At 46.8% G+C, this 23,077-nt stretch overlaps 1 protein-coding gene across 1 annotated transcript; it reads left to right on the top strand.

Moving 5' to 3' along the window:
• Positions 1-12,669: 12,669 nt before the first annotated feature.
• LOC125442439 (probable G-protein coupled receptor 34) lies at positions 12,670-17,475 on the top strand. The gene is made up of 2 exons (XM_048513804.1): positions 12,670-12,796; positions 16,416-17,475. Exons 1-2 carry the CDS (start codon positions 12,726-12,728, stop codon positions 17,473-17,475), a joined length of 1,131 nt encoding a protein of 376 aa, XP_048369761.1. The 5' UTR covers positions 12,670-12,725.
• Positions 17,476-23,077: the final 5,602 nt, after the last annotated feature.

Raw genomic sequence — 23,077 nt, 5'->3', positions numbered from 1 at the left:
CACAGAGAGGTTAGCAGCTTACTACAATTCCTGCCGCTATCCATAGAAAGTGCGTTTAGGTGCAGAGAGGAGTCAACTCAAGACTATTATAGAGGGTCGGGATCAGCCCTCCCTCTGGAAACAACTTGAACATTGGTAGGGCATTGCTCTGAAGGCTTCTCATGGCCGGACACCAGAGCTTGAGGTGCTAGTAGAGTAGGGCTGTCTGGAGCCAGAAATGTTCTAGATAGTGATTGGCCAGATCTGTGGCTGGCATCTTCAGAGGATTGAAGATGCCAGCCACAGATGCAGGCGAAACGTCAGGAGAGAATGCTGCTAGAACACAGCCATACAGCCCGGAAACCACACAGCACCCATACTTGAACATTCCCGAATGGGAAATGAATTACTAGGAACTCAGTATTCTTGTTGTATCATAATGGCAACAAGTCTCGCTCTAAACCAAAGAGGCAGGCATTGTGTTTTTTTCTCTCTACTCCAGCCCGTGGATTCCCAACGGCTGAAGAGACAAACTCTTGAGAGATCCTGAACATTGAACTTCAGTGAACCACAAGCAGTTTGAATTCTGCAATCAAGATTGTTAGTTAGAAGTTTATAGTTAGCATAGACGTTTATAGTTATAGTTAGCATAGAAGTTTACAGTTAGCATAGTGGATGTTATGTATTAGTGATAGATAGTTATTAAGAGTATTCCAGTAAGAATAGTTAAGTATAGTTAATGGAAGTTGATAAAGGTAAAACTTCCAGAGGAAGTTTTAGGCGGGAGTGTCATGCCCCCACAGAGCCTTTGTTTATTTCCCCTTTAAGATTTAGTTTCCCCACAGTTAGAATGGGTTTAGCTATGTTTTGTATAGCATTCAATGGGAGGAAACCTAATTTAGTTCTGTCCCTTTTAAGAAGCTCCTCTAGGGCTGGTAAGGTTCTACGGCAGTTATTACCCAGCATCCCTGGCCCTGATTTTGGCAGTTAGGTTAAGTTTAAAATGTTAAGTGCCAATCTGGAAGCTTCACAAGGGATGACAGCAACAAAGTTGTGGGGGACAGTCCAAGATGTTATAGGCTCACAGTATTTAAGTTAGACAGTCATAGATGTTATAGGCTCACAGTATTTATGTGAATAAGTTCCAGCCTCCAGAAAGTTTCTGCCACAAAGTAACCTTTATTTAGTTAGACCCGGAGGAGTCAGGGTCTGTCAACATTGTTACAATTAAAGCTTTAAGTGTTGAACTGTTAACTGAGTCAGTGAGTCTTACATTCTGCTTTGGCCAGGTGTAGGGCACCTAAATAACCACCTGGGAAGCAGAAGAACATCTGTATTTGATCTCACACTATTCACAGAATCAGACTCTACCTCAACGTTTTACTTAAATGATAGCAGTATCCTGAATTATAATAGTCTAGCAAACAATAACACAAACACAAATAAACAGTTCTATATCACTTTACCTAGTTGTCTTCTTGTCTGAGTTCTTTTCTGTTTTTGGCTATAAAGTTCTCTGCCTTTGCTGCAGAGTCTATGAAAAAAGCTTTTCCCTTGAAACTCGAAGTTGACACCATCTGGTAATGCCCATTTATAGTTTATATCATTCTCTTGCAAAATTTTAGTTAACTTGTGGTATTTCTTCCGTTTTCCTAGTATCTGCTGAGGTGTTTCCTTCAATACTCTTATTGGTGTTCCATCAATTGAGATTTTATGTGCTGAGTGGGCTATTAATATTTGATCCCTCATAGCCTTTCGCATACATGATAATAAAATGTCTCTAGGAACTTTTTCCTCCTGAGCATACCGTGAATTCGTTCTATAGATGCTATCTATTTCTCTTTTTGCTTGGTCTTCAGGTAATTCCCAGATTTCTGCTAGCACTGGTAGGAGTATCTCATATAAATTTTCTTTGGTTTTTTCCTTGACTCCTCTAATCCTCAATATATTTTCTTTTTGTTTTAATTCAAGCAGTGCTTGCTGATCTGCCTGCTCTTCTTGCCATTTTCTCAGGCTATCCACTTTTTCTTCTGTTGCCTCAATTCTTTCTGTATTGTCTTTTACTGTGTCTGTCAGTTGTTTGATTAATGTCTCCATTTTTTGGATTTGTGCTGTGTCTTTTTACGCTTTGTCAGTCTTGGTCAAGCTTTTTCACAAGTTGTAAGTCTTGGTCCAACTTCTGAAACTTATCTTGTGTGAGTTCAAATAATTTTTCACGCCGTTGGCTTAAATCCATATTTTTATCTGGGGTTTTACTTTCTACTATACCACTCGTCTTCTGCTGAAAGACTGAGTTAGCTTTCTGCCTGGTTGCCAATTTCAACATAATCTCTGTGTCTCTAATGGTAATCAGCTCAAGCTCATGGCGAAGGCAGTAAAGGAGGACCAGTCCCGTAGTAATAACTACTCAAAAAGAAAGAAAAGAAAGAAAGAAAGACAGCGGCAGCAAGTCTTTCACTTACAATGTCTCTTTTAAAGGGAATGCAGTATTTCCATTCAGTCAATTGCTTACATACTCTTTGAGCTTGCTTCCCTTCATTATAGCATGGATATGTTTAAAGCCCCACTGCTTTCTCTCTATTGTAGCATTCGATTCCTTTATTCCTTCAGGCCTCAACTACTAGGGCAGATTCCCAGTAGGATCAAAGGCTAGATTTTCACACCTCACTTGATCACTTTTTTTCATATTCACCAGCAAAACTGCCTTTGTTTGTTTCTCTTAAGCTGCGCTTCACTTTCTCCGGCCACCAGCAGCTCTGGTGTCATAAAAGGAAAAAAAACTCTACTCTGGCAACCTTCGATGCCCTGAGGAGTTTGGTTTATATAAAATTTAGAGCTTCTTAGTTTGCAATTCTTTCAGTTCTTGGGGTATCAGGTATCAATTTTCGGAAAAAAAAATTTTTCCCCGTAATTTAATACGGTAAGGTGTTTTGCCCTTGACGCTCCTCCCCCTTCAGTCCTTTTGGTAAAAGGGTTGTTTTCAGCTCTTTGCACTGCTTGTGCCGAAAGCATACACCCTCTTTCTCTTCCTTTGTTTCTTCCCCCCTTTATGGGGTCGAAATTCCACCTCACAACAGTTAGGTTACTTGCTTTGGGGGAGGGGGGGCGACTCCTGCAGTGTTCGCTGCGTTTTTTACAGCCCGTAGCAATTGTTTTAGCGTTTCATCGTCTTAGTTAGCTTCTTAGTTGTTACAACAAAATAGAGGCAGTTCTCCTCCGGTTAGAACGTTTAAATACTATTAAATTAATGCTTATCTGGAATATGGAATATGGAACGCGGAGCATAGAAATCAAGCAGCTGCTCCCAGTCACACTGGAACCAGAACCTCTAGGATTCTAGTTATTAAAAATAGGCTACAAATATATATACAATAACAAGCAAGCAAACAAGCTAACATACTAAGAAACAGCAAAACAGCTAACATACTAAGAAACAACAAAACAGCTAACATGCTAAGAAACAACAAAACAGCATAGTAACAAACAGCAAACAGCATCAACATAGCAAAACAGCAAAAAAGCATCAACAACATAGCATAGTAACAAAACAGCATAGTAACTAACAGCAAAGCAGGGGTAGCAATAAGGGAGGAGTAGGAAGCATGCAACTGTTTGAGGGGGCGTGGGCGTGGGCGTGACTGTTCTTACATCCTCAGTTGGGGTGAGGCTGAACTGCTGGCCGGTGCTTTTTGAACCAGCTTCGGAACAGATGGATGAGGTTCCTGAGGCAGCTCCTCTCTGGACTAATGCAGGCAGGTGGTCCTTGGGATCTTTCAGATCTCATCAGATGTCCGAAACACTGGCCAAAAATGTTTGTACTGGGCGGAGGGCTGGATTTGTTGTCATTCTCCAAACTGGGAGTTGGGGTCTCCCATCCATCCATTGTCTCCGCTGGGGACTCAGGTGGTTCCTGAGCTCTTCCAGGCGTTGGGGACAGACCTCCCAGACACTGGCCAAAAATGTTTGCACTGGGTGGAGGGCTGGATTTGTTGTCACTCTCCAAACTGGGAGTTGGGGTCCCCCATTCCTCTTGGGTCTCCGTCGGGGACTGCATGAAAAAGAGAGGCCGCCAATAGAAATTGTTCTAACCGAGGGATTCTGGGAACTGTAGTTCTGGGAAGGAAATGGGAGGGGTGCTTCTATCCCAGATGGGGTAGTGGCAGCTGTTGCAATGGCCAGCAACACCGTCACTTGCACAGCAGGGTGGGGAAATGAGGGGAAGGGAGGTTGAAGATTTCCACAAGCCAATCTGCTCCTCACACAGCCAGCCTCTTCTGCAAATGGGGAGATTCGTTTTTTTCTCTTGGGCCCTGGATGGATCTCGTGCCTGTTTCCAAACCAGGAAAGGAGTTTGGATCACTTGTGGACTCGTGGCTCATGAGTTCGTGTGTCCAGTCTACCTGTCACACCATAAAGCAGTGATGGCCAACCTTTTCGAGACCGAGTGCCCAAATTGCAGCCCAAAACCCACTTATTTATCGCAAAGTGCCAACCTGGCAATTTAACCTGAATACTGAAGTTTTAATTTAGAAAAAACAGTTGGCTCCGAGGTGCGCATTACTCAGGAGTAAGCTTGGTGAAGCAACCATGCAACGCTTCGAATGGGTGAATCACGACCCTAGGAGGGTTTACTCAGCAGCAAACCCCATTGCCAGCAACCGAGCTTACTCCCAGGACAGGTAAAGGATTGTGCCCAGGCCAGCCTAGATGTGTGTGTGTGTGTGGGAGGGTGATTTTCCACCCCGCCCACATGATGAACTCTGGGCACGCGTTCCCACAGAGAGGGCTCTGAGTGCCACCTCTGGCACCCGTGCCATAGGTTCGCCACCACTGCCGTAAAGTGATCAACAGGCCCAAACCAGGGTGGGGCAATGCAAACGAGAACAATTTCTCTCCTCAAGGAGCAGAGGTTTGGTTTTGGACCAAGGAGCCAGGGTGGGCTTTGGGAGTGGAGGATTGGCTTTGTATTTTTGTCTGAGGAATTCTCTTCCTCCCGACCCTCACCCCACCTCTCTGCCCCCAAACCAAACTGGTTAAAAATTTTAAATACCTAGGAATCTGGTTTAGCAATAACCTGTCATGGTCGCTCATCAAAAGTATATGTTGGCCCGGGCCGAATCAAATGCTAATGCCACCAGCAGGTTCTTTCATTCCAGGAGTAACCAGTATATTCCCACAACTTTGCAAGTTTTCAAAGCGAGGGTGCGAGCTCAGTTGCTTTACAGAGCTCCTATTTGGTTAAACCCCAATAACAGTGCCTTTAGATCATTCCACTCTACATTTCTGCACAAATTATTTGGCGTGCCAAAAACAGCAAAACTACATCAACACAGCAAAACAGTATCAACAACATAGCAAAACAGCAGAACAGCATCAACAACATAGCAAAACAGCAAAACAGTATCAACAACATAGCAAAACAGCATCAACAACATAGCAAAACAGCATCAACAACATAACCTGTTCGAGGGGGCGGGGGAGTGACTGTTCTTACATCCTCAGTTGGGGTGGACCGTTGGCCGGTGCTTTTTGAACCGTCTTTGGAACAGATGGATGAGGTTCCTGAGACGGCTTTTCTCTGGACTATGGCAGGCAGGTGGTTCTTGGGATCTTTCAGATCTCATCAGATGTCCGAAACACTGGCCAAAAATGTTTGCACTGAGCGGAGGGCTGGATGTGTTCTAATTCTCCAAACTGGGAGTTGGGGTCCCCCATTCCTCTTTGGTCTTCGTCGTGGACTGCATGAAAAAGAGAGGCCGCCAATGGAAATTGTTCTAACCAAGGGATTCTGGGAACTTTAGTTCTGGGAAGGAAATGATGGGGTGCTTCTAGCCCAGATGGGGTAGTGGCGGCTGTTGCAATGGCCAGCAACACCGTCACTTGCACAGCAGGGTGGCAAAATGAGGGGAAGGGAGGTTGAAGATTTCCACAAGCCAATCTGCTCCTCACACAGCCAGCCTGTTCTGCAAATGGGGAGATTTGCTTTTTTCTCTTGGGCCCTGGATGGATCTCGTGCCTGTTTCCAAACCAGGAAAGGAGTTTGGATCACTTGTGGACTCGTGGCTCATGAGTTCGTGTGTCCAGTCTACCTGTCACACCGTAAAGTGATCAAGAGGCCCAAACCAGGTTGGGGCAATGCAAACGAGAACAATTTCTCTCCTCAAGGAGCAGAGGTTTGGTTTTGGACCAAGGAGCCAAGGTGGGCTTTGGGAGTGGAGGATTGGCTTTGGCTGTTGTTTGTCTGAGGAATTCTCTTCCTTCCTACCCTCACCCCACCTCTCTGCCCCCAAACCAGACTGGTTAAAATTTTAAATACCTAGGAATCTGGTTTAGCAATAACCTGTCATGGTCTGTTCATCAAAAGTATATGTTGGCCCGGGCCGAATCAAATGCTAATGCCACCAGCAGGTTCTTTCATTCCAGGGGTAACCAGTATATTCCCACAACTCTGCAATTTTTCAAAGCGAGGGTGCGAGCTCAGTTGCTTTACGGAGCTCCTATTTGGTTAAACCCCAATAACAGTGCCTTTAGATCATTCCACTCTACATTTCTGCACAAATTATTTGGCGTGCCAAATTGCGTTCCATATGCAGTTCTGTGTTTAGAATCTGGCCAATATTCTATAGAGGCCACTATCTGGCTAAACATCATAAAATTTTGGCTGCATATCCATTACCATAGCTCCGAAAACTCATTGACCAGACTCACCTCGAGCGAACTCCACCACTGTAAATGGTGTACAACAGTTCTAACAAAGATTGGGGAATTGGGCTACGATCGTGACTCCTTGAACATGCGAACCTTCACCGAGACATTTGCCCTCATTAAGGAGCGGCTACTAGCAATGGATTACCAACAATTACAGAGTTTGGCCAATAAATCCTGCTCACCAATGAACGTGGAAATCCCATTTGTACAGGGAAACCCAGCCTACTAACCCCACATACAGGAGAGCCTACATGCTGGCTAGATTTAACATTATGCCATCCCCGCTCCCATATAGAGGAAGACTCAAGGGTCTACCGAGTGATAAGAGGCTTTGCTCCTGCAGCCCAGGGCAGCTGGACTCCATCCTGCACATTCTCCTCCACTGCCCATTTGATCAGAAACCAAGATCCAGCTTGTTATCACAGGTTATTGACCCCATGAAAAAACTCTGCACATGAGCTTGATATGTGCTTAGCTATGCTTTTAAACTGCAATGATTTTAACTGTTGTCTCGCAGTGGCAAAGTTCCTGGCTGAGGTCTGTAAATGGAACTCATGATCCAATGTGAAGTTTTATTTTATTATTTCTAACTATTTTATACTGTTTTGTTACACATGCCAATAAAGGCGTATTAAATTAATTTTAAAAAACCCTTATTTCTAGTAACTTATCTAATATGATCTACAGAAGAGCAACAGATCAGGAGAACATGGCTACCCTCCCAAAAAACCTAAGAGGAGGTAACTGATGTATAGGAATATTTTTACCATCCAAGGGTTGGTCAGTTTGGCTTTCCCCCTCTTGGGCCAGCCACATCTCTCTGGCCTTCCATCTACTCCAATGACATTTCTATGTCTGCCCCCTGCCCCCATCCTCTCAACCTGTAGAAAGAGAAAGAAAATCTTCCTTACCATGTTCTCAGACATGCTTCAGCTCTCTGATCCCAGATGGAGTTCTGCAGTAAAATAAATTGTTAGAATTTGTGCCTATGCAGTTCACAAACAGTCAGCTTCTTTCTAATATTTGGATGTTAGTCCCACTGTCGCTGGACAGTTGAGCCAGAAGTGGACAACTGACAAGGCAGGTCAAAACTCAAAACCCAACTGACAAGGCAGGTGACATCACAATGGGCTCTGGATTGTTCACTGGTCAAGACTCCATCCCTACACAAGCTGCAATGCTTACCAGTTTAGTGTGACCCCTCCAGGTGTCAGCCGGCTGCTCTGAACTCCTGACAGTGAACCCCCAAAACCAGAGTATCGGGGTCAATTTGAGGTGGAGGGGTACGGTTTCCAAACCAAGACCTGTGCCTTGTGGGGGGAACCTGGGAGAGACCTCAACAGCATGCAATGACAAGAAGTCCAAAGCAGCCATTGTGTGTGGGTGGTGGGTGGGGGGTTATTTGTCCAGTCTGGAGCTTAGTTGTAATTTTGAGAGCTCTCCAGGCCCCACCTGGTGGTTGGCAACTTGAGAGGAAAGTCTAGAATGACTTCATTTGGAACAGCAAAACACTAAGTCAGTCCAATATGTCCAAAGGCTACTTAATTTATGGATTTGACTCGAGCTGGACCATCAGCCCCCATATTCAAAACTGTCAGAAAAAGGCTTTTTTGACCATTTCTACCCCTCTCCAAAGGGGACCTATTGTTAGGATGGAGATGGCATGCCGAGATGGACACTGACTTAGACATCTGGTGAAAAGCACCTTGAACAGGTGGGAAAAATTAACCTGTGTAAAGCTACATTGGGTTTCCAACCTCCAGGGGATGACTTGAGATCTCCTTAGATGATACCTGATCCCCAGGCAGGGGTGTATCTGCCATGGAGATATGAGGAGTCAGATATCCCTGGGCGCCCCATTTGGTCACATGCCCCTCCTCAAAATTGAGGTTCGTTTGTGTGTTTTTTGTATTTGTTTAGTGTTTTTTCAGTTTGTGGCCTGCAAGGGGGGGGGGGCAGTTTTTAGGCTAGGAGCACCAAAACTTCAGGGATTAGTTGGGAGACTCTCCTGATGATACCACCCAGGTTTGGTTCAGGGGCTCCAAAGATATAGACTCCCAAAGGGGGTGCCCCATCCCCCATTGCTTCCAATGTGAGTTAATAGGAGATGGGGGCTACTGAGGGTCCATAACCTTGGACCCCCTGAACCAAACTTCACCAAACCTGGGTGGTATCAACAGGAGAGACTCCTAAAGATACCCTGAATTTTTGGTCCTGCCAGCTTAACAATTGCACACCTGACAGCAGGCACCCCACAAATTTCCCCACATTTTCCTTTTAAATTCACCCCTTTCGGCATGGATTTAAAGGGAGAATCTGAAGTCCGCAGTTTAAACACTGAAAGTGATGCTGTATCATGGTGGGGGAGAATTTACCCCAAAACAGCATCACTTTCCATGTTGATTGAACTGGGGACCCCAGATTCTCCCTTTAAAGTGGATTTAAAAGAAGAATCTGGGCTCCCTCGTTTGAACACCACTGAAAGTGATGCTGTTTGGGGGTGGATTCCACTGGAGGTGTTTTGTGAGAGATGATGCTGACATTTGTTTGGTAAATGTTTTGCTGGGAGTGATTTGTGAGATATTTACATGCTTAATACGCACTTGCACTGGCTTAGACCTATTTCTCAGGTTAACAACCTACCTCATTGGGTTGGTGTGAGGACAAAATTAGGAAAGAGAGTTGGTGGGGAGAGAGCCATGTATGTTTTGCTGGGGGCGAAAGGTGTTTCGTGAGCTGGTGCAAAAAAATCATTGTTTGGTCGTGGTGGGGAGGTGGCCATTCATACCGGGAGGAGGGGAGGGGAATTCAGGTTTTGTTCCCGGGCTCCAGTTTTTCAAATACGCCTCTGACCGAAACACATGAATATGTTAACAAAAGGACTGGAAAAGAGATGAGAAAAAGGAGACGGCATAGAAGGGGTGCGATCAAACATGCTGACCTCCCCACCCACTCCAAGGCAAATGTCTCATGCCCCCGCCCCATTCCCAAAGGCAGGCAGCATGACCAAGTAGACACATGGAGATGAACGGCTGCCCTGGGGGACCAGGCAGTGTTCTGCAGCAGGAAGCAGCGTGCGTCTCTTACCCCCGTGGGCCAAGCTAAAAGTGATGGCAGCCACAGGTCCATCCCGTGGCCCCGGGACTGTTTTAGAAACAATGGTAACTCTTTAAAAGTTGGTATGAGGTCCTGGTCTGGATCAGGCACGGTGTTCCGTGGCAGCAGGACCTCTGCTCCCCCCTGCATTTTCAGCCAGGTTTCAGCTCTCGAAAAAGACACTCTGGGTTGGGAAATAGCTGGAGCTTTTGGAGGTGGAGCCCAGGGAAGGCAGGCGGGGAAGGACTTCAGGGGGGTATCAGGCCATACTGTCCCCCTTCCACTTTTTCCAGGTGACCTGATCTCTGTCAGTGGGGATCTCCAGCCACTACCTGGAGGCATGCAACCCTAGCAAAAGCAGCAGAAGGGCAGGAAGCCTTAAAGACCGAACACAGGAAGGCATTCGGTTACCCACAGAAAGCAGACGCTGTTCTACAGTGGGAAGCGGCTGGCTCCTTATGACATTACAGAACTGCAGAATGGGCAGAGGGAGGCATCTGACACCCCCAACATTGACTCCATTAACTAAAATCACCTGGGTGAGGGCAAACTGTCTTGCAAACAATCAGAAGCATACAGCAGTCGTGAATGCGTACACCGGCACTACTGTTGCGCACACAGTTCTGGCAGTCATGGACCAACTCACAGATAGCAGTGCATAAAAAATGGTAACACCCCAACTCAAACCAACAGTCTTCAGCTAACCAGCAAAAATAAAGGGACGGGAGGAAAAACTCGAACATTTGCAAAGCACCAGAAATAACTTGAGAGCATGCAGTCTCCAAGAGGACAGAGTGCACTGTGGCAAAAAGGGAACTGTGTAGCTACTAATACCGAGAGGAACATTCGTGTTTGGACAGCAAGACTGCCTTTCTTCGAGGGTGCCACAGACTGCAGGATGTACACTTATTCATGAGACAATGGACTTCCACCAAGCAGTCGTATCTCATTCAAGTGATTGCATGCCTTGAGAGCACTGTGGTGAATAAGCATGGAGTTGAGGGGAGCCAAATAGTAAAGCATCCATTCTCTCTGGGACCTTGGGGGAACTGCCAGTGATTGGTTAGAACCAAGAAACCCCTTTCCAGTGCCTTGGACCAGGAATTAAACAGTGGGGAAAGATATAGTAGTATATTTTTTGTGATACTTGATTTTGATGTTTGGAAAGGTTCCATGTCAGTTTCATACTGTCCAGTCTTTCCTGATTTCCTTGAATTGTCTAAACCAGAGCGATGGGCGCCTAGGAAGTGAGTGGTTCTCCTTCCTTCATTTGTATTCCTATTCATTTTCGTTACCCCATCACAGGTGCCTTCTCCAGTTACCTTGTATTAGATTGGAAAACAGATGCACATCCCTGCTTTCCATCTTTGAAACACCATGGTATCGCCTTCCTGCAACTCACTATATCTGATAGTCTCAGTTGCTGCCAACTATGAGTTAGGACATTCTTGGAGCTGGGGGAGGGTGGGAAATTCAGTGGGAAATAATCCCATAAAGTCCATATTCCAAAGCAGCCATTTTCTCCAGGGGAACCAATCTCTGTTATCTGGTGTTCAGTTGTAATTCCAGGAGATCCCTGAATCCCACCTGAAGGCCAACCGTCTGTCGGGATCTGATCCTAACAGAGCTCATGGCTCATAACTGATAGTGACTAATCTGGGTTCTACAAACAGTGGCAGCATCCTTAATAGGTTGGGCATCTTAAAGTGGGAAGAGCTAATCCTTTCCAGTGCTTGTGGGAAGTTCCAGAATTCCTGAAATCCAAACATGGAGGCCTACCTACAAACATGGCTATTTTAGTCCTAGTGGAGAACTCTTATATTTTGTCCAAGGCCATGACTTATTGTAAGGTTGGACCTGGAGTTCTCCCAAAGTTACGTCTATAGAGATCAATTTGCCTGAAAAAAACGGCATCTTTGCACAGTGGGCAACACACCCTTGCTGAGTTTCTTCCCCTCCCCAAACTCCTCTTTCCTTGGGCCCCGCTTCCAGGCTGTCAGTCTGTTTTTGGAGGGGCCATTTGGCTGAACAAACCACCCCTCACTTTAAGTAAGGGTTGCCATCTTTTGATCCTGTCCTTGCAGCTATCCCTTTCACAGAGGGAGCAACAGCTGTAGCCATGAAAAATTCTGTTTGCTGAATTAGACAGTATTTGCTGAATTAGACAGTGTTTTGTAGTGTTTAGATTGCTAGATTCAAGGTCCTGCAATACTCAGGAAAAAGGCAGGCGGACGAGTATTTTAAGCAGATAAGAACGGCTCAAATCCCTGCTTTCCCACAAAGCTCACACTAGGACCCTGCAGAAGTCACGCAGTCTCAGCCAACCCACATCACAGGGTTGCTGCGAGGATAAAACAAGGGCTGGGGGACGTGCGGGCTGCCCTGCACTCCCCAGAGAATAAACAGGGTTTTTCAAAATTAAAATAATGTTCACTAAAGGTACAGAAGCATCTGTTTGCATCCAGCCACCCTATATGAAGACCTGTTGTCCAACCCTCTTTTGGGAAGAAAAAAACAACAACCCACAAACAGGCAGTGGTTTCACTTCCGGTTTCTTTCCCCAGCAATCTGTAGATAGTGGACTTATTTCTGCGCAAGATCTAGCTACAGTATACTGCATGCATTTCCTCACTGACAGGCAAGCATTTTAGGTGAAGCCAATGAGTAGGCTTTAGGAAATGCCATCACAAGCTTGTGGGACTTTTAAAGAGGTGTGAGAAATCCTTCCCAGCAGCAAGCCCCGTCACACTACATCTGATGAAGCTGGTCTCTCTCCTGCGAAACCTGCCACAACAAAGGTGTGAATCTTGAAGGTGCCACTACGTTCAGCCTTGATTTTGCTGCGACGGGACAACTGGACTTGCTCGTCCTACAGCAAGCGGACACCAGAGAGAGACGGCTGAGGTGGACGAAAGGGAAGCTGGATCCACCACAACTGCGAAATGCCCTTGTTTGCCAACTCCACTCAGCCCAGCAGCTGTGTCACCTTCTCACAGGGACCTCATGGCAGTCAGTAAGTACCACCCTTGACTGTTTGAGAGCTATTTCTAGTGTTGCCAGAGAAGGCAATGTCAGAGCATCCGTCTTAGGTGGAGAGCATAGGTGTCAACCTTGCAGTCCTCCAGATGTTATGAACTACAGTTCTCATCATCCCCTGCCAGCCTGATGCTGGCAGGGGATGATGGGAACTGTAGTTCATAATATCTGGAGGGCAGCGAGTTTGACATCTGTGGTTTAGAGGATCCTTTTTTGAATCACTTGACATCTCCGGTTAGAACAGGGGTCGGCAATCTTTACCACCCAAAGAGCCATTAGGGTCCGTTTTCCACGGCCCCGAAGATCTGTGGAGCTGCCTCCAGTTCGGCCCCTCCACTCACCTTTCCTTCCAGTGTTGGGAGGCAGCGGTGCCGGGCAGGGAAACCCCCTCTGCCCGATGGAGCAAGCAGCTGCCTGCTCTGTGGGTCAGAGGGGGGGATGTCGGCATTGGGGATGGCAGAGCAGGGATGGCGACAGCTCTGAAGGGACACGCCCACACTACCCTCTGACCTCCAGGCCACACGGAGCCGCAGTATAAGGCTGAAAGAGTCTCATGTGGCTCCGGAGCCGCAGGTTGCAGACCCCTGGGTTAGAAGGACCAGATTGGAGCTGAAGTGAAAAACCAGCACCTGAGACTCAAGAGAGCCGCTGGGAGTCGAGTAGATCACATGAACGCATGACGCTGCCTTGTACCAAACCAGACCATTGGTCCATCCCAAACAGCGTTGTCTACTCAACTGGAAGCGGTTCTCCAGAGTCTCAAGGTAACGTCCTTCACATTATTTGCAACCTGATCCTTGCTGGAGATACCAGGGACTCAACCTGGGGGCTTCTGCATGCTAATGCTCTACCACTGATCCATGGCTCCTCCCACAAAGACAGAGGCGTAGCTGGGCCAGAGTGCGCCCGGTGTGCACTCTGGCTCCCCCCCCCCATCGGTGGCGCTTCTCATTAGCGCTTCTCTCATTCATTTACTTTAGAAATCGAAGCAGTTAGAACAGGTCTCTCCCTGTTCTGGTGTTTTACTTCCCACGCCTCCTGGGAAATGTAGTTCACCAGAACAGGCCCGGTACTGCAGCCTGCTCGGTTTCAAAGGGCAAAGGTGGGGGGGCGAAGTGCATCTCCCAGCCTCCTGAAATGCAAATGTAGTCTCTACCAGAACAGGAAGGCCTGTACTCGCAGCCTGCCCGGTTTCCTAAAGCAAGCAATACGCGTGGGGAATCACGTTCTTCTGGTGGTACTCTCTATATTTCACTTTAGAAACCGAGCAGGCTGTAGAACAGGCCTTCCTGTTCTGGTGGGGACCATCTCCCCGGAGACCCTGGGAAATGTAGTTCCCAGCAGAACAGGAAGGCCTGTTCTCTAGCCTGCTCGGTTTTCTAAGGTAAGTGTGTGTGTGGAGGGGCACCGCGGGGGGGGGGGGGGGGGGCCAGGGGGATTTTGCGCCTCCCAGTGACCCAAATTCGTGTGCCCGGTGCATCGCACCTCCCCTGTCCCCTGGGAGCTTCGCCGCTGCACAAAGATCAATCTTGATAGACTGACGTTTCCAGCAGTTGGCAGGGGATGGAAAGGGGGTAGGTTTGCCAGATCAACATTGGGAAATTCCTGGAGATTTGATGGTGGGCGGAGCCTAGGGAGGACAGCAGTGGTGTACTGGGGGTAAATGGCGCCCGGAGACAAATTGTCTCCAAGACGCTCCCAGGCTCCAACCCCCCACTGCTGCTGGGTGCCCTCGACCCCTCCCATGTCACCATGGGTGCCCAACCCATGTCTAGGGTGCCCAACTCCCCCCCCAGACTCCCCCTGCTGGCTGGGCTCCCAGCTGGCAGCCTGCAGTCTCTTCTGACCTCCCCTCTGGGCAGGTCAGAAGAGACTGCAGTCCCCAGCCTCGGAGACCTGCTTTTATAAGCACTGAAGCCAGGGGTGGGACTTGGGGAGCAGGAAGGGGTGGTCCCCGGCGACAAGGGGTACCCCTTATCCCCTAGGTAGATACGCCACTGGAGGACAGGGACCTCCCTGGGTACAATGCCAAAGAGTTCGTCCTCAAAGCATCCATTTTCTCCAGCGGAACTGATAAGGGATGCCAACCTCCAGATTCTTTAAAATTGATCAACTCCGTCCATTGCATGCATTTTCGACTGCAGAGCTCTCAGAATCTGATGTACACATCCTATGTGAGCAAGTGACATCATGGAGCCGAGCTGCCACAGAACGTTTGCAGCAGCAGTTACGAACATGTAAGATTCAAATCATGCCCAGTTAGAGGAATTGGGATAGAACTTGGAAAAGAAATTTGAAATTTATACAAGTAATGCTAATCTCTAGGAAAACTTCTGTAAAATGTTTTATCGTTGGTATCTCTGCCTGGTGAAATTGGCAAAAATGTATCCTAAGGTTCCTGAAATCTGCCACCAAGAGAAAGGGTCTTTTGATTATATGTGGCAAAGTTGTATAAAAATAAGTCGATTTTGGTGTGGCACTCACGTTGTAATGAAAAAGATTTTGGGTTATGAGTTTATTATGAAAAAGGGGATGTTTGTGCTAAATATGATAACGCCCTTTGTAAAACCAGAAAATGAAAAATTAATTCTATGTATGATCTCAGCATCAAGAAATTTAATCGTGAGAAACTGGAAATCTGAGGACGTTCCACCATCTGAAGACCGGCTGAATAAACTGCTGGAATATGCTGCTGTAGATAAATTGTTGACATTGTTAAAACAAAAAAAGTAGAAACATTTTTTAAGGATTGGAACTCCCTTGTGAATTATGCTAAAGAAAGAAGTGCCCTCGTGCATTTGTCAATCTATTTACAACATTAAGATACTGAACTTATACACACACACACGAATTAGTGGAATGTAATGGTACAGTAGATGTAATCTATTATATAGACATTAGGAATAGTGTATATGTCAAATTAAAAGATTGCACTTATAAGAATCCAGAATAAAGACTGGTAGAAAATGTTTAAAGGTAAAAATATAAGGTTGGTGCAGTGGTGGGATCCAAAAATTTTAGTAACAGGTTCCCATGGTGGTGGGATTCAAACTGTGGTGTAGCGCCAATGGGGCTGGGCGGGGCATTCCTGGGCGGGGCTGTGGCAAGGACACAGCCGCTGCGCCGGTCCTTGGGCGGGAAACGAATGCATGCAGGCGCAGGCTGTCACGTATGCCGGTGTACCTCCTGCTAGACTGCGTCAAGTTCTGCGCGCTACTGCTGAGAGGAGGGGCATAACTAAGGCAAAAATCACGTGGCACAATCACCAATTAGTAACCCCCTCTTGGCACACACAAATAATTAGTAACCTACTCTCAGGAACCTGTGAGAACCTGCTGGATCCCACCTCTGGGTTGGTGAGAAGTGAACTAGATGTATCTTTCTTTTTTTCTTTCTGTTGTTGACAGATAGTGTACAAGTGTTTTATATGTGATATATTTGTGTTTGTCATGTTGGAGTTGATTTGTGACGTACTGTTGATTAAAAAAATAAAGAAACATTAATACAAAAAAAGAGAAGAGTAGTAAGGGCTGTTTTCTGGTCTAGCTTTTGCTCCATCTCCAAATAATTTATCTTCCTCTTGGTTCCTCCCCCAGAATTCTGAGTGCTCCTTTCCTTACTAGTGAATCCCCAGGGAATGGCTCCAACGACTCAGCTTGTAGCCTCCAGGACGACCTCTTGGCAGTGACTCTGCCGGTGGCGTATCCCATCATCTCCATCACGGGCCTCTTCTTCAACATGCTGGCCCTCTGGGTGTTCCATTTTGGCACGCAGAAGACAAACTCCATCACCGTGTACATGAAGAACTTGGCCCTGTCAGACCTCCTCCTTGCCCTCTGCCTGCCCTTCCGGGCAGCATTTCACAACCAAAGCGGCCCTCTTATGCTCTGCCAGGTGGTCGGCATCATCTTTTACTTCACCATGTATGTCAGCATCTGGCTGCTCACCCTGATCAGCCTGGATCGCTACCTGAAGATCATCCGGCCCCTCCAACAGTTCCGGATCCACACAGTGACTTACAGCACTGCTGCTTCTGGAGTGGTGTGGCTAGTGTGCGGTGCCATGATGCTTCCTTTCTTTTTCAGCGCTGGCAGCAATGGGCCCTGCCCCCCCAAATGCTTCCACTTCAAGTACAAAAAAGTCCCGGGGCCTGTGCTCAACCTGATCGCAGTAGCCGCTTTCTTTGTCTTGCTGGGGTTTTTCTTCTACTCTTACTGCAAGATCTCGCTCAAGCTCCGAAGGGTCTCCTTAAGGAAAACCCAGCAGCAGAGCAAGAAGACGAGCTCCCGAGCCGTAACCAAGACGTTTGTGGTCCTTGCCGTTTTCATTATATGCTTCACCCCTTACCATGCGGTTCGAGTGCCCTACGTCCTTGCCCAGGTAGAGATAATCTCTGATCCAGGGAGAGTACAAACTCTCCACCTTGCCAACGAACTCGCTCTCTGCATCTCGGCCCTCAACTGCTGCTTGGACCCTGTGATTTTCTTCTTCCTCTCCAGTTGCTTCAAGCGAGCAATGCTGGCTGCCCTGCGGGGAAAATTGAAAGCAGCCTTCCGGAAGAACGAAGGAGTCTTGAACTCAGGAAGATCCATCACAGACTCTCGAGTCCAGAGATTTGAGATACAGATTGAGGAGGGAGCTCTAGAGAGTCAGTGAAGATGCTAACATGTTTGCAACACAAGTTTGAGCATGTTTGCTCAAAACTCCCTTTGAGCTGTATCCAGTGAAGCTTGAGTGGAAAGGAGTATGTATGTTGTGCACTTCTGTGGAGTGATGGACAGTTCACTAGATTTTACTTAATTTTTTTGACATTGTATCTGAAGAAATACCCTGTGCAATCTCTTGCGCACATATAAGGACAATGGTTTTCTCTTAGTGCAAGCAGATGACGATCAATTTTTTCGTAGCAATTCCGCTTGCAGGCAGAAATATTTCATGAGATCCAGCCTATTGCATTCAGCTGCTCTTGCTTCCAGGAAAGAGTGCACCGGATTTCTGCCTTACAAGGGGACCACGAAGGAAATTATGATTGCTGTCTAGATTTTAAGGTTGGACATGTTCATGTGTGGAAATCTGGGGCATTAAAGAAAGAGATAAGGGTAAATGAAGGGGTGTGGTGTATGTGAACCGTCCTTGCAGATCTTGGGAAGTTCCTAGAATCATAGAGTTGGAAGAGACCCCAAGGGCCATCAAGTCCAACCCCCTGCCGTGCAGGAACACACAATCAAAGCACTTCTGACATATGTTCATCCAGCCTCTGTTTAAAAACCTCCAAAGAAAAACCTTCCTCTCAAGGCATTAGAAAGAGGAGAGTAAGTGAAGGCTCACGGGGGTACGTGAAACACCCAAATGCTGGAGCGTTCATTCTCCATTAACAGCTACCAAAGCAATGTCGGACTATTGTGCAAAACCTCTGCATGGTAGGGAGTCCCTTCTGCAGCCCAAGTTGCTCTTCTCTTCTTCCAGCCTGAGGTATTTTTGGAGAAGAAAACAGGAGAGAGGATGTGGTCAGGGTCACGGAGTACACAGACAGAGCCAGATGGCATTGAGGGAACGTAGAAACTATCATTAGCACACATTCAAGCTTCACATGACATCCTTCTGAGAAAATGTGGAGGAGGAACTACTAGAGAGAGGCCACGCAAAGCGGGTTTGAAAATTGCTGTTAACAGGTTAATCGTGGGTTTTCAAGTAGGTTTGTTCAACCCGGGACCGTTACATTCTCTGGTTTCTTGAGAGGCGTGAATTAAAAACATTGTAACTGGAATGTCAGAAGGATAATACATACCAAAGTAAATAGGGGGAAAACTATTGCACATGTGTTAAAGTGTTCCAACCTTTTTTCATTTTTTAATGCTACTTCATTTATACCCTGCCTTTAAATGTTATTTCATTTAAAGCCGGTGTGGTGTAGTGGTTAAGAGCATGTGGATTCTAATCTGGAGAACTGGGTTTGATTCCCCACTCCACCTGAGTGGCAGAGGCTTATCTGGTGAACCAGATGTGTTTCTGCATTCCTACGTTCCTGCTGGGTGACCTTGGGCTAGTCACAGTTCTCTCTGAACTCTCTCAGCCCCACCCACTTCACAAGGTGTTTGTTGTATGGAGAGGAAGGGAAAGGAGCTTGTAAGTCACCTTGAGTCTCCTTATAGGAGAGAGAGATGGGATATAAACCCAAAGTCTTTTTATTTCCCACTTCAGAGGGGAATATATATCTTCACAGGTTTGATAAGAAATTTATAAACTTATGATACTGTGTGGGCAGGTGGGGGAAGTGAGAATTGAATTGAAGAGACTCTCTCAGGCTCCTCTAATAAATCTAATTGGCACTATATTCATGTTTGACAAGACATGGCATTTACTGAAAGTCACTGCTACCAGACCAGGTAAAGGCAACTGTGAGCTTATAACAAACAATTAAAATAATGATTTGTGTTCAGAGAGGATAAGTATATTGGCCAGGACAGCCACGTAGAGCCTCCATGCGCAGACACAGGATACCACATCAGAACAGCAAACAAGTTGGCATTTTGAGCTAAGTAATTTGGCAGTGCTGCTAACTATGGTTTCCTTTGCCATGATCTTACTTGACATTTGTCATCAGTGCTGTACTTTGGATCTATCTGGAGAAATTAGAAAGGGGTCAAAAGAGAACCGGACACATGAAAAGGGGTCTTGCTGACAGGTTGTCATTTGAGCAAAGATGAAGGGAACTGGGTTTATTTCATGTCAAGAGGTCCTGTCATTGTTGAATAAGTGTTTTGAATAAGCTGAGGTCCAGCAGTAGAGAAATCTGATCATTTGCATAAGAAGTTGAAAAGAGTTGCATGCTGCTACATGGGGTTTACCACAGGCTTACGTGTGGTTTCGATGCGAGATGAAAGATTATGCTAGTGAGCCAAATGTAGATTCAGTGTTTCTAAGTTTCTTCCATTTTTGAGTAAACTGTTGAGGATCTAACATGATGGCATTTCTTTGCATGAACGATCCTCTAGGCAGACTTGCCAGTGGGTGTGCCAGTCATTTTGGGTTCCAGCATCTAATAGACTGTGTTTGCTTTCAGAAGCAAATGGACTCATAAGCTACTATGGAACCAGTCCGCAAAAAGATAGAGGAATAGTGATGGGGATCCAGGAAACAAGACAGCGAACTTTGCCTCCATAACATCTGGAGGGCTGCGAGTTTGACACCTAGGGCTTAGAGCACTGATCTTCAGCAGGTGAGGCAGACACAGCTTCCACACAGTAGCACTGGAGAGTCCACAAGAAGTTTCTCCCATACTTTCTTTGCCTCAATAGCCTTGTGGCTGCCCCCCTCCCCAATAACATTTTTTAAAGCAATCACGGAAAGATTGTGATGATATGATTTTTTAAAAAACAACGGGCTGCAATGCTGACCTAGTTCCCATCATTCTTATTTTAACGTGTCCAGCCCTTTTCATTGTGAAATTATAAAGGGAAATGTCGGGATACTATTATATTATAGTCACTTGTCTTGCTCATCTTAACCCCCCGCCAAAAAAAAAAAAGTACTGGTGGCTGCAGGGGAGAGTAGCAGCATAGCAGCCCCCAGTACTTTTTTTTTGGGGGGGGGCAAGGAAAGTGGCTCCATTGTGGGCTGGATCTGCAGATGTGTACATCTTCCTATCTACCTGGCGTCTGAAAGTGCCTTGGCTGAGAGATCTTTCCAAAAAGATCATACCAAAGCAGGTTTTGGAAAGATCACAGCAAAGCAGGGGAAAACCTGAAACAGGATGAAGAGGACAATGCCAGATGGATGCTTTTCAGAAGAGCCCTGCAGTCAGGAAGCCAAGGGGGGAAACAAACTATCCCCAACGGAAACAGCCTCCGACCTTAGATGAATTATACCACGTGGCATCACCCACATTTCTTTTTGCCACTCAGCTAAACGACAACAAAAGTCTATGGGGAAAAATTCTCTTAGTTGCAAAAAGTGGCCACAGAAACCTCTGCCACGTAGCAGAGGAGATCACTTTTTCCATCCTTGCCTGGCACGTCCATCTGCAGAATCTGCAGTGGCGTAGGAGGTTAAGAGCTCGTGTATCTAATCTGGAGGAACTGGGTTTGATTCCCAGCTCTGCCGCCTGAGCTGTGGAGGCTTCTCTAGGGAATTCAGATTAGCCTGTACACTCCCACACACGCCAGCTGGGTGACCTTGGGCTAGTCACAGCTTCTCGGAGCTCTCTCAGCCCCACCTACCTCACAGGGTGTTTGTTGTGAGGGGGGAAGGGCAAGGAGATTGTAAGCCCCTTTGAGTCTCCTGCAGGAGAGAAAGGGGGGGATATAAATCCAAACTCTTCTTCTTCTCCCCCACAAGAGCTTCAAATGTCAGAAACCCAGGCTGCCTTTCGTAACTGATCCTCCAAGATATCACAGGTTGCGCTTTAAGAGTGGATTTTGGCATGATTGACGATGGCTGCTCTAGGGTCCCTTTGCAACTGGATTTTTCTGTGCAGGATAGCAAAATCCACTTCCAAACAATTGTGAAAGTGGATTGAAAGGGCATTATTCTGCAAGTGTGGAAGGGGCCTAGGTGACTGCCGAGATGTTCCTAAACTCTGGCTCAGCCACGCCTCTGGCTTGGGAGGTTGTAACTGCTTAGGATTGCACTGTTAGAATACCAACTGGTTCAAGCCCGTGCAAAGGACGCTGGCGTCGCTGTGGTTGGGAAGAAGAGAGGAAGGTGCTCTTTGCTTGATAGAGAACATCCTTTCCCAACTGAACAGGAAAACATACTATCCCTTTGATGTGGCAATACCTCTTAATTGGAGATCCAGGGCAGGCGGGCTTGAACCTTGAAGCCCCGATTGGCTGAGGGTTCTGGAGTACACATGGGGCAGGGACTGAGAAGTGGGGCTGTTCCTTTGTCTATGTGGTCATTGGGATATGTTAAGAGGAGCTGTCTCTCCTGCATGTTCTGCCATGAAGGATGATGGAAGGGAATGATGCTAAACAGTCTTGCAGCTGCACCAGGAAAGGAACCATATTGCGGAACTAACAAAGATAAACAGTGGGTTGTGAGTACCAGCCAGAGTGGGATAGTATTTAGGGCATCAGGAGATTCTAATCTGGAAAACCTGGTCTGGTTCTCCAGTCCTCTACGAGAAGCCTGCTGGGGGACCATGGGCCAGTCACAGTTCTCTTAGAACTCTCTCGGCCCATATGGAGGCAGGCAATGGCAAATCATCTCCTTACAGGGTTGCTGTAATTCAGCTGGACCTTGATGGCACTTTCTACCGTCTAAGTCAGTAGATGTCCTTTTATTTTGTTAGATCCGTACTTGTAGTACCCTGTGTTTGGGCCAGGTAGAAATAAGTTGCTTAATTAGAGAGAGTCTGCACGAGTCCTTACCCGTCTATCTGAGCTACTGGGTATGCTACAGTGATACACCTCTGTGGTGTTGGCCTCAGACAACCCAAGAGTGAGGGTGGGCTAGATTTTACCTGAAGTGGTGGCAGCAACAGTAAACAGAGGGCGAGACAGAGGCTAGTCTAGTTTCGTGTGGTGCCAGAGATCGCAAACACCCCTTACCCCCTAATCCCGTTCTCCAGGTTTCCTTATTCTGCACAATTTAACATCTACTTTGCCTGGAGACAGGCAAAACGCCAAGCGAAACAGTCACGCTTCTCTGATTTCGCTCCCCCTTCTGAGGGGAACAGGACAAGAGTGTTGCGAAAGAGTTCCAGAAGGGCACCGGAAAGGGAAAAGAGCTTTGCACCAGTGCTGGCAGAGATAATCTGGCATAAAACGGCCCACGCAAGGGAACTGAGTCACACGCCCACTGCCCTGACAAGAAAAGCCACTGATGGCTCCTTTTATTATTAGCAAAGAGCAAAACTGCAAAAAAAGTTGATGAAAAACCCCTCTCAGAATGCATCCCAGGAAAGGCCCCCTACCCCCCAAGCACAGAAAGACAAACGTGGATGGACAAGAGGGATTGGGAGCGAGGCTACGGGGCCTTCTCCGCAGCATGCGTATGAGAAAGGGCTCAGCAGTGGCAAGAGACTTTGGATGAGTTGGAACGGGGCGGGGGGGGGACACACAGTTGCACGTCTCCATCTTGCAAAGGGGCTGAGATCTTCTCTGCAAGGAACACATCCCATGTTTGCCACTGTTCATCTCTTGTAGTACAAAGTCAGGCACTGGGACCCGATTCAGACATTTGGCAAACCCCCTCTGATAACAGCCTGTGGAGACACAACGGGGCCATTTCTTTCCTGTGAAAGCAATGACTGAAC

Source organism: Sphaerodactylus townsendi, linkage group LG13 (assembly GCF_021028975.2).
Source record: "Sphaerodactylus townsendi isolate TG3544 linkage group LG13, MPM_Stown_v2.3, whole genome shotgun sequence".
In the NCBI taxonomy this organism is placed as follows: Eukaryota; Metazoa; Chordata; class Lepidosauria; order Squamata; family Sphaerodactylidae; genus Sphaerodactylus; species Sphaerodactylus townsendi.
This window is presented reverse-complemented; position numbering and strand designations above follow the sequence as displayed.

What these genes read in the sequence shown, in the direction of transcription:
- LOC125442439 (XM_048513804.1), top strand. Translation starts at nt 12,726, where the DNA reads ATGCCCTTGTTTGCCAACTCCACTCAGCCCAGCAGCTGTGTCACCTTC. An exon ending in CAGGGACCTCATGGCAGTCA is followed by an intron (nt 12,797 to 16,415) that starts GTAAGTACCACC and finishes TTCCTCCCCCAG; the next exon opens with AATTCTGAGTGCTCCTTTCC.